This window comes from Pleuronectes platessa, chromosome 6, assembly GCF_947347685.1.
Source record: "Pleuronectes platessa chromosome 6, fPlePla1.1, whole genome shotgun sequence".
Lineage (NCBI taxonomy): Eukaryota > Metazoa > Chordata > Actinopteri > Pleuronectiformes > Pleuronectidae > Pleuronectes > Pleuronectes platessa.
Window position 1 is genome coordinate 5,661,292 of NC_070631.1, and position 11,909 is coordinate 5,673,200.

An 11,909-nucleotide genomic window follows, 5' to 3' on the forward strand; every position below is an offset into this window, starting at 1 on the left:
TAAAACTATGTTTGTGCTCAAAGTGAAGTCTTGTATTAATAGTATTAATATTTCATTTAATTTTAATTTTTCATTTAATTTCAGCATTTTCACTTCATGAGGTTCAGAACTAGTTCAATTACACTAATTATATATTTTTTTTAATATTTCAATTTTTGAACTCTATTATAACTAAGACCTTAATGTTTTAGCTTTTAAGTCTAAAAATGCTATTTATGCTGATTTGCTTAGTATTGTGTCATTTTTTGACAAACACACAAGATGAGTTCAGCTGTGAAGGTTGGCCTCCGAAAAAGCTTTGAATTCATATCAGAAATAGTTAACGCTTCTTGAAGGTTATGAGTTCAGTATCCACTGCCTCTGGGTTTCACTCTTGCACCACAATCTCAGACCAAAAGCTCCATTTGCCACAACTCCACCCATCTTCAAGAGCTCAACAAATTTTATTTGTATAGCCCATATTCACAAATCACAATTAGTCTCATAGGGCTTTAATATGGTAGAGTAAGGAAAAACTACTAAAAAACCTTTTAATAGGGTAAAAATACGTAGAAACCTCAGAGAGAGCCACATGTGAGGGATCCCTCTCCCAGGACGGACAGAAGGTCAATAGATGTCAGGTGTAGGAAAACATCATCAAGATTAAAGGTTTTAGCAGCATTGATGAATGTAAACATTTCGAAGGATAACTTCAATACTATATGTCAAGCAGTCCTGCTGCAATCATAGTCTATGTTCAGCAGCCAGCCAGATCATGATCCACCATCCAGATTGGATGCAACTATGGTCCACAGTCATTGTCCACTGCCGCTTATTAGGATACCTCATCAGCCGCCGACCTCGGTCGTGGTCCACCACCATTATATGATGCCAACGCGACACAGGATCCACCATTACCACTACGATCAGCCTGCAAGATATAGAATCCGCCGTACTGGATCCACCATTGCGACCTCTGATGCGTGTTGCCAATAGCCTTAGAATGTATGCACTGGTGTTGGCTATATGGTCTATTAGTGTTCCATAGTGGTGCATTGTGAACCAACTGGTGCATTGTAAAATAGCATCTCCCTGGATGGCAGCTCTGCATGGTGAAGAAAGCGCTTACCTAAATATCCTACTTTCAAATAAAAGAACAATACAATATAATACTGTAAAGCTCAATAACAATATTTATGATCATAATCACACAATCTCAGCACGTGAGTTAGTTAGAGAGCCGGTATAGTACAGCAGCGGTTAAATCTGATGTAATGTGGTACAATGAAATCAAAGCAGAAGGGATACTTACAAAGGTAATGGTGAAAGAAGCATCTACGGTCTCCAAGGTGACTGATGGAGGACTGATGATTTTCTGGCTGTTAGATTGGATATATAGCTCCTAGGGTGTGGTAGTTACATTGGGTGTGGATATAGTTCATTGATGCATTGTGCAAATAATTATACCCTGATGGAGATGTGGACTAAAGACAGTTTAATTATCTGACGTCAGGTGACGGGGGAACATTTAGTACATTTAAAAACGTCTGCAAAAATTCCTCAGCATGTTGATCATTTTTTTAAATGTTTTTTTCTTTTAGTTAATTTTACACTAAAGATATAATTATATAATTATATAATAATTATAAGAGGAGGGATGTGTGACATAAATGACTAACTGAAACCAGAGACATGGTCATTCTGTTTAAATGGTTTGAGAATCAACAAATCCATCTCATGTCCCTCAGGCGAAAAGATCTTACTGAGTTTTCACCCCGAGTTGTTAACCTCCTGAAATCAACACAGATGTTTGACACGTAAAAGTACAAGAACTGTTAAACACAGACCCACAATATATGAACGGAAAAAGGCAAGAATAAGTGGACAGGAGCAACAGCATCATCGTCATAAAATGCATGTCTAATTACACAGTGTAAAACTAAACCAGTAAGGTTAGCTTGGATAACAAAAGAAACTATAATTTACATCTTAGAAGTATCATCATACAAGGCATGTCCAGAAACAATTATATAAACACACGATGGCACACACACCCAACTGGGTTAGAAACACCTACCTATCATCTTGTTGCTATTCCTCAATGTTAAAAAATTGTCCAGAACTGAGGATTCCAGCCCCCCACCGTTGTAAACCTCCTGAAATCCACACAGAAGTTTGAGATGTCTACACAATATGATGCAATGTACGTAAAAGTACAACAACTGTTAACCATACACCCACAATATATGAACGGAACAAGGCAAGGATAAGTGGAGATGAACAACAGCAGCATCATCATCTCATTCTCTATAAATGAGATGAATATGTGTTGTTTATTGAAATATACAAATACAGAATGCTGAAAACATTTAGAAGAAGTATTTTTGAGTTGTCGTGTGGCAGCATCATCATCATAAAAGGCATGTCTAATTACACAGGGTAAAACTCAGTCAGTAAGAACACACCCAAACTAAAGGTTGCTTGGATAACAAAAGAAATACTAATTTACATATAGGATGTATCATCACACAAGACATGTCCAGAAAACAATTATATAAACACACAATGGCACACACACCCAACTGGGTTAGAAACGCCTACCTATTATCTTGTTGTTATTCCTCCATGTTAATAAATTGTGCGGAGCTGAGGATTAACAAACATAAATATATGTATCCAAACATAATATATACAACACTGGTTTTGTGTATAGAGTGAACTAAAACACTGTGTAATGAACTAAAGACTTGAATCCTTGTACATGTTAGTTTGTGTTTTCATTGGCTCACACAAAGCAAGTTTGTTTATATAGGACATATCCAACACCGGTGAAGTGCTTTGCATAAGACGACACGTTAGTTTGTGTTTTCATTGGCTCACACCAAGCGAATAGATGTGAAAGATGCCAGAGAATATTTAAAAAGACCAGTGGTGAAGTGAAAAGTTGTTTGAGACACAAGTTATATCACAACGACCTATGGATACAGATAATCTTGTCATGGTGTCTTGGCCTCCTGGCACCAACCTGTCTCTGAAATTCTATGTATCCGGCCATGTTCAATTATTTTCAATTCAAATCAACCTTTTGTCCCCGGTGGGCAATTCTAAGACAAACAGAGCATGTCAAGATGAGTTAAAACAAGAAGTAAGTGTAGTGAATATGACTGAAAGGACGGTCAAAAGGATAATGACTGTAAAAACTAGGAACATGGATAAATACTGACTGCTTAAAGTGATTGTAGTGCATTGAGGTATTATGTAAAGCTAAGGTGAATGATGAATATATGTACAGGACCAGGTAGCAATAGATGAATCAGTGTGATCAGGGACCAATCGGTTTAAAGTGTTAGACGTCAAAATATGCTACATATGAAATGTGGAACCTTTGTTCAACAAGACCTGAGTCTGACTCAGGGTAAGACTGTCTCCATATATTATCTTCAATATATAGCTAATTTGCAACAATGAAAACAACATGGACCAAACATGTCACTTCTGGGCCACTGAATTTGATTGGAAATGAAATATGTTCTCTATAAATGGAATGAATATGTGTTTTTTATTGAAATGTACAAATACAGAATGCTGAAAACATTTGGAGGCAGTATTTTTGAGTTGTCGTGTAGCAGCATCATCATCATAATGGCATGTCTTATTAGACGGGGTAAAACTAAACCATTAAGAACACACCTACACTAAATGTTAGCTTGGATAACAAAAGAAATACTAATTTACATATAAGATGTATCATCACACAAGGCATGTCCAGAAAACAATTATATAAACACACAATGGCACACACACCCATCTGGGTTAGAAAGACCTACCTATTATGTTGTTATTCCTCAATGTTAATAAATTGTGCGGAAGATGAATAAGGAATATATGTACAGGACCAGGTAGCAGCAGATGAATCAGTGTGATCAGGGACCAATCGGTTTAAAGTATTAGACTTCAAAACATGCTTTAAAAAATGAAGAGCATCATCATTTACCTCCGAAACCCTATTTTGAACAGAGCATACAACAACCAGCAGAGAAAGCAGCATCGCGGGGTGACCGGTGCTGAGAAATTAGCGTTTGGTGTAAACAGCCCCGCAACTGCCCGCGCGAGAATGGTACTCCGCAGGGCTTCGGGGGGCTTCAGTGTCGGATGTAAACCCGCTGTAGAAGCCTGCATGTTCTATGTTTAAGTAAGTAAGTAATATTCTAGTTTACAAACACGATCACTGTAGTAAAGCGCTAGATCTCACAGATCAGATGCCAGGATCGTGACTTTCAGAACAGTTTGCACCGCTACCTGCCACGGCTGAGGCCCCTGGCACCACCTCTGGCTAGCTATACTGCGGCTCAATCCAATACCAGGTATTTGCACAAGGAAATATTCTAGTTTTGAGGCTACTATGTTCAAAATTACAAGACCAAAGACAGCTCCAGTTATGTGACAATGGATGTCACATAACTTCCTTCAGTTAAATTAAAACAAAACAGAAATTATAATCTTTGTTTCCAACCAGCTAGCAGGCACACCCATATCCTTCCTTGGTCCCCTGGCACCTAATATTACTTTAATTTCCATTCATCTGAACCTCAAAACAAATATTAATCAAATCATTATATTCTGCTCCTTCCAAATGTTCAAATTGGTTCTATCTCTCCCTGACTGAGAAAAGCTACCACATGCCTTTGTTTTTCCTTCCTGGATTAATATGCAAAGCCCTGTAGGTCATCAGAACGTAAATAGATAAAAAAGTTTCAGATTTGTAAGTAACGTTTAATATCACCAAACATTTACGATTGATTTAAAAAAAAGTTATCATCAAAGGTAGTGAAACAAAGACATGATTTAAATTCCACATTGATCTTATTTTATTTGACCTACGTAGCAGGTGTCGTTGTATTTGCCGACCGTCACGTTTACACTTGAACGCATCCTCAGCGGGGGAATCATAGGTGAGGGAGAACTTTGTTGTGTGCTGGGTCGAGCAAGAGGGAGCAGAGGAAAGCTGCTAATGACGCAGGGGAATCAGAAAGTCCAACTGAATCATTCACAACTAAAAAGAGGACTCACAGAAAGGACTCAAGTGAGGACCTGTCGCTGGCCCAGAGGACAACCCCCAAGCCTGTGTGTGCTGTGCGCTGGGGGGCTGAAACGCCTTATGTATATTTGGATATGCCTTTAATTAGTTTTTTTCTCCCGGATATCCTTGTCGTGCTCTGTTATACAAACAGTAAAAATATATTTTGAACAATACCCTATTTGCACTTAATATATTTTTTACATCTGTTGCTTTGCACATCGTTAAGCTTAAATGTGGAGGTTATTGGATTTGAACTGCATATGCCTGCGTTCATATACAATTATTTTTGCTATAAAATTTATAATATGTATGATTTTAGTCCTGTGTTTGGATCATATAGTTGTGATTAAAGGTGTGGGGGGCCGCACAAATTTTTTCAGTTTTCAAATTGGGCCGTGGGCTTCTTAAGTTTGGGAATGGCTGCCTTGTTTGGAGCATGCTCAAAATGCTGCTTCTCGTATTTTGACAAAAAACAGCCTTGGATTCCCTATCAAGCCAATCCTCTTGTCCCTTCACTGGTTACCAGTTAAATTGAGGATTGATTTTAAGATTCTTTCCATAACTTTTAAAGCTCAACATGGGCTAAACCCCACATACATTTCGCAGCTATTTACTCCCCACAACCCAGGTCGTGACCTGAGATTGGCCAACCTGACCCCGTTGGCTGTCCCTAGGTCAGAGCCCGTTACTCGAGGGCATTCTCCGTCAGGGCCCGAGGCTCTTGAACTCCCTGTCTGATGAGATTAGGCGGGGATATTTTCTGTCTGTCATCAGTTCTGCTTTACAAGAAAGCTGAGTGTTCAGTAGAATACAATGAAGAATTTAGGTTTCTTCAATATATATGCCCCAAAACAAGACTTTACTTGAATAAATAAAAGGATACACTTCACATTGTGATTTTTCTTGTCAGTGACACATTCATCATGTGATAAATCTGTTATAAAACAAGCAAAAGAAGAGATTAGAAAGAGAGAGATTGTGTTATGGGAATAGTTTAATTTAATTGAGTGAAAGTCTTCTTTACAACGGTCCCTTTTATCTCATAAGAATCTGAAAAACAAATAACAACCAACCAATGATCAAATTAAAAAAAACTAAATAACATTTGAGAACCCTTCATTTTTTTACCCATGATTGAATTCTTTACTGAGTATTATTGATTACAATGTATCATAGTTGAGCTCACAATATAGAATTATTTCATACACAACCATTGTGTCGCCATATAAGACAATTCTGTTCAGTTGAGGGCTAAACAAAGACCAAAATGAACACATCCATGCAATAGGGTTAGATACACACACACAACATACAGTGTGTATGCATCAACCATTTAATGAAGCAAATGAAGTTAGATAGATGATAAAGGAAAGGAGACCAAAATGTTCATACAGGTACGATTTAAGAACAGTATCAGGACAACAGTTGTAATGACACAGTACAGTTGTCTCGTATGAAATGTTAACAATTAAAAATAATTAATGTTTTTTATTAAACATACATGGATTAGAGGAGATTTGAAAGGCGTGGGGGGATTATGGAAATAAATCTATAAATGTTCTTAGTTTCGTCTATAATGTTAATGATAAAGTATAAATAGTTTTTTAAATTATGTGTAGATTAGTGAGAATGAAAACAAACAACTGAATGAGCACAAGAAATTGTAGTTATACTAATTTGTAATAGTTACTACTGCAGTTGATAAGGATAAATATTAAAGTATAACTAGCAAGCCTTTAAGGTCATTTGCATGCGCTGATTCCTTGGTTGAATTCCTGTCCAGGTGGACAGTTTAGGAGCACTGGTCCTGAACAGTCGTAATAAGTAGTTTTGTCTGACGGATTGGAAAAGAACCCCTTCGTCTTTCCATTACAGGCAACTAGAACACGAATTGTAGTAGTAGGAGTTGTACTAGTGGGAGTTGTGCTGGAAGTTTTTGTAGTGGGAGTATGAGTAGTTGTTGTGGTAGAGGGAGTAGTTGGAGTTGGAGTAGTTATTGTGCTTGGGATTGTGAACGTGGTAGTTGGAGTAGTTGTTGTGGTGGTTGGAGTTGTTGTAGTGGTGGTTGGGGTTGTGGTAGTTGTAGTTGGGGTTGTGGTATTGGTAGTTGGAGTAGTTATTGTGGTTGGAGTAGGTATTGTTGTTGGGGTTGTGGTAGTGGTAGTTGGAGTAGTTGTTGTGGTGGTTGGTGTTGTTGTAGTGGTAGTCGGGGTTGTGGTACTTGTAGTTAGAGTAGTTGTTGTTGTCGTTGGAGTTGTTGTAGTGGTTGTTGGGGTTGTGGTAGTGGTAGTTGGAGTAGTTGGAGTAGTTATTGTGGTTGGGGTTGTGGTAATGGTAGTTGGAGTAGGTGTTGTGGTGGTTGGAGTTGTTGTAGTGGTTGTTGGGGTTGTGGTAGTTTGGGTTGTGGTAGTTGGAATAGTTGTAGTTGGAGTAGTTATTGTGGTTGGGGTTGTGGTAGTTGGAGTATTTGTTGTGGTGGTCGGAGTTGTTGCAGTGGTTGTTGGGGTTATGGTAATGGTAGTTGGGGTTGTGGTAGTGGTAGTTGGAGTAGTTGGAGTTTGAATAGTTAGTGTGGTTGGGGTAGTGGTAGTTGGGGTAGGTGTTGTGGTAGTTGGAGTTGTTGTAGTGGTCGTTGGAGTAGTTGTTGTGGTGGTTGGAGTTTTTGTAGTGGTAGTTGAGGTTGTGGTAGTGGTAGTTGGAGTTGTTGTAATGGTAGTTGGGGTTGTGGCAGTTGGAGTAGTTATTGTGGTTGGGGTAGTGGTAGTTGGAGTAGGTGTTGTGGTAGTTGGAGTTGTTGTAGTGGTAGTTGGGGTTGTGATAGTGGTAGTTGGAGTACTTGTAGTTGGAGTAGTTATTGTGGTTGGAGTAGTTATTGGGGTTGTGGTAGTGGTAGTTGGAGTAGTTGTTGTGGTGGTAGTTGGGGTTGTGGTACTTGTAGTTGGAGTAGCTGTTGTGGTCGTTGGAGTTGTTGTAGTGGTTGTTGGGGTTGTGGTAGTGGTAGTTGGGGTTGTGGTAGTGGTAGTTGGAGTAGTTGTAGTGGTGGTTGGTGTTATTGTAGTGGTAGTTGGGGTTGGGGTTGTGGTACTTGTAGTTGGAGTAGCTGTTGTGGTCGTTGGAGTTGTTGTAGTGGTTGTTGGGGTTGTGGTAGTGGTAGCTGGAGTAGATGTACTGGTGGTTGGTGTTGTTGTAGTGGTAGTTGGGGTTGTGGTAGTGGTAGTTGGAGTAGGTGTTGTGGTTGTTGGAGTTGTTGTAGTGGTTGTTGGGGTTGTGGTAGTTGGAATAGTTGTAGTTATTGTGGTTGGGGTTGTGGTAGTGGTAGTTGGAGTAGGTGTTGTGGTAGTTTGAGTTGTTGTGGTGGTAGTTGGGGTTGTGGTAGTGGTGGTTGTGGTAGCTGTTATGGTCGTTGGAGTTGTTGTAGTGGTTGTTGGGGTTGTGGTGGTTGTGGTAGTGATAGTCGGAGTAGTTGGAGTTGGAGTAGTTATTGTGGTTGGGGTTGTGATAGTGGTAGTTGGAGTAGTTGTTGTGATGGTTGGAGTTGTTGTAGTGGTAGTTGTAGTTGGGGTTGTGGTAGTGGTAGTTGGAGTAGTTGTAGTTGTAGTAGTTATTTTGGTTGGGGAAGTGGCAGCTGGAGTAGTTGTTGTGGTAGTTGGAGTTGTTGTAGTGGTAGTTGGGGTTGTGTTAGTGGTAGTTGGAGTCGTTATTGTGGTTGGGGTAGTGGTAGTTGGAGTAGGTGTTGTGGTAGTTGGAGTTGTTGTAGTGGTAGTTGGGGTTGTGGTAGTGGTAGTTGGAGTCGTTATTTTGGTTGGGGTAGTGGTAGTTGGAGTAGGTGTTGTGGTGGATGGAGTTGTTAGAGTGGTTGTTGGGGTTGTGGTAGTTGGGCTTGTGGTAGTGTTAGTTGGAGTAGTTGTAGTTGGAGTAGTTATTGTGGTTGGGGTAGTGGTAGTTGGAGTAGTTGTTGTGATGGTCGAAGTTGTTGCAGTGGTTGTTGGGGTTATGGTAGTGGTAGTTGGGGTTGTGGTAGTGGTAGTTGGAGTAGTTATTGTGGTTGGAGTAGTTATTGTTGTTGGGGTTGTGGTAGTGGTAGTTGGAGTAGTTGGAGTAGTTATTGTGGTTGGGGTTGTGGTAATGGTAGTTGGAGTAGGTGTTGTGGTGGTTGGAGTTGTTGTAGTGGTTGTTGGGGTTGTGGTAGTTTGGGTTGTGGTAGTTGGAATAGTTTTAGTTGGAGTAGTTATTGTGGTTGGGGTTGTGGTAGTTGGAGTATTTGTTGTGGTGGTCGGAGTTGTTGCACTGGTTGTTGGGGTTATGGTAATGGTAGTTGGGGTTGTGGTAGTGGTAGTTGGAGTAGTTGGAGTTTGAATAGTTAGTGTGGTTGGGTTAGTGGTAGTTGGGGTAGGTGTTGTGGTAGTTGGAGTTGTTGTAGTGGTCGTTGGAGTAGTTGTTGTGGTGGTTGGAGTTTTTGTAGTGGTAGTTGAGGTTGTGGTAGTGGTAGTTGGAGTTGTTGTAATGGTAGTTGGGGTTGTGGCAGTTGGAGTAGTTATTTTGGTTGGGGTAGTTGGAGTAGGTGTTGTGGTAGTTGGAGTTGTTGTAGTGGTAGTTGGGGTTGTGATAGTGGTAGTTGGAGTACTTGTAGTTGGAGTAGTTATTGTTGTTGGAGTAGTTATTGTGGTTGGGGTTGTGGTAGTGGTAGTTGGAGTAGTTGTTGTCGTGGTAGTTGGGGTTGTGGTACTTGTAGTTGGAGTAGCTGTTGTGGTCGTTGGAGTTGTTGTAGTGGTAGTTGAGGTTGTGGTATTGGTAGTTGGAGTTGTTGTAATGGTAGTTGGGGTTGTGGCAGTTGGAGTAGTTATTGTGGTTGGTGTAGTGGTAGTTGGAGTAGGTGTTGTGGTAGTTGGAGTTGTTGTAGTGGTAGTTGGGGTTGTGATAGTGGTAGTTGGAGTACTTGTAGTTGGAGTAGTTATTGTGGTTGGAGTAGTTATTGTGGTTGGGGTTGTGGTAGTGGTAGTTGGAGTAGTTGTTGTGGTGGTAGTTGGGGTTGTGGTACTTGTAGTTGGAGTAGCTGTTGTGGTAGTTGGAGTAGTTGTAGTGGTGGTTGGTGGTATTGTAGTGGTAGTTGGGGTTGGGGTTGTGGTACTTGTAGTTGGATTAGCTGTTGTGGTCGTTGGAGTTGTTGTAGTGGTTGTTAGTGTTGTGGTAGTGGTAGTTGGAGTAGTTGTAGTGGTGGTTGGTGTTGTTGTTGTGGTAGTTGGGGTTGTGGTAGTGGTAGTTGGAGTAGGTGTTGTGGTGGTTGATGTTGTTGTAGTGGTAGTTGGGGTTGTGGTAGTGGTAGTTGGAGTAGGTGTTGTGGTTGTTGGAGTTGTTGTAGTGGTTGTTGGGGTTGTGGTAGTTGGAATAGTTTTAGTTATTGTGGTTGGGGTTGTGGTAGTGGTAGTTGGAGTAGGTGTTGTGGTAGTTTGAGTTGTTGTGGTGGTAGTTGGGGTTGTGGTAGTTGGAATAGTTGGAGTTGGAGTAGTTATTATGGTTGGGGTTGTGGTAGTGATAGTTAGAGTAGGTGTTGTGGTAGTTGGAGTAGGTGTTGTGGTAGTTGGAGTTGGTGTAGTGGTAGTTGGAGTCGTTATTTTGGTTGGGGTAGTGGTAGTTGGAGTAGGTGTTTTGGTGGATGGAGTTGTTGCAGTGGTTGTTGGGGTTGTGGTAGTTGGGCTTGTGGTAGTGTTAGTTGGAGTAGTTGTAGTTGGAGTAGTTCTTGTGGTTGGGGTAGAGGTAGTTGGAGTAGTTGTTGTGGTGGTCGAAGTTGTTGCAGTGGTTGTTGGGGTTATGGTACTGGTAGTTGGGGTTGTGGTAGTGGTAGTTGAAGTAGTTGTAGTTGGAATAGTTAGTGTAGTAGTTGGGGTAGGTGTTGTGGTAATTGGAGTTGTTGTAGTGCTAGTTGGAGTTGTGGTAGTGGTAGTCAGAGTAGTTGGAGTTGGAGTATTTATTGTGGTGGGGGTTGTGATAGTGGTAGTTGGAGTAGTTGGAGTGGTTTTTGGGGTTATGGTAGTGGTAGTTGGAATAGTTGTAAATGGATTAGTTATTGTGGTTGGGATTTTGAAAGTGGTAGTTGGAGTAGTTGTTGTGGTGGTTGGAGTTGTTGTAGTGGTGGTTGGGGTTGTTGTAGTTGGGGTTGTGGTAGTGGTAGTTGAAGTAGTTGTAGTTGGAGTATTTATTGTGGTTGGGGAAGTGGTAGTTGGAGTAGTTATTATGGTAGTTGGAGTTGGAGTTGTTGTAGTGGTAGTTTGTGTTCTGGTGGTTGGAGTAGTTATTGTGGTTGGGGTAGTGGTAGTTGGAGTCGGTGTTGTGGTAGTTGGAGTTGTTGTAATAGTATTTGGGGTTGTGGTAGTGGTAGTTGGAGTTGTTTTAGTTGGAGGCGTTATTGTGGTTGGGGTAGTGGTAGTTTGGGTTGTGGTAGTGGTAGTAGGAGTAGTTGTTGTGGTGGTTGGGGTTGTGGTGGTGGTGGTTCTGGTAGTGGTAGTCAGAGTAGTTGGAGTTGGAGTAGTTATTGTGGTTGGGGAAGTGGTAGTTGGAGTAGGTGTTGTGGTAGTTGGAGTTGTTGTAATGGTATTTGGGGTTGCTGTAGTGGTAGGTGGAGTAGTTTTAGTTGGAGGCGTTATTGTGGTTGGGGTAGGGGTAGTTTGTGTTGCGGTAGTGGTAGTTGGAGTAGTTGTTGTGGTTGGGGTTGTGGTGGTGGTGGTTCTGGTAGTGGTAGTCAGAGTAGTTGGAGTTGGAGTAGTTATTGTGGTTGGGGTTGTGATAGTGGTAGTTGGAGTAGTTGTTGTGGTCGTTGGAGTTGTAGTGGTTGTTGGGGTTGTGGTAGTGGTAG

At 40.9% G+C, this 11,909-nt stretch overlaps 1 protein-coding gene across 1 annotated transcript in view; it reads right to left on the minus strand.

The window, feature by feature from the left end:
- Positions 1-6,801: 6,801 nt before the first annotated feature.
- LOC128441889 (mucin-2-like) overlaps positions 6,802-11,909 on the minus strand; it is a gene marked incomplete at its 5' end in the record, with an annotated part of 29,805 nt that continues 24,697 nt past the window's right edge. The window contains 3 exons of the mRNA XM_053424010.1: positions 6,802-7,495; positions 7,940-8,846; positions 9,753-10,764. Of these exons, the coding sequence (XP_053279985.1) occupies positions 6,802-7,495; positions 7,940-8,846; positions 9,753-10,764 (2,613 nt within the window). The remainder of the gene's footprint in view (positions 7,496-7,939; positions 8,847-9,752; positions 10,765-11,909) is intronic.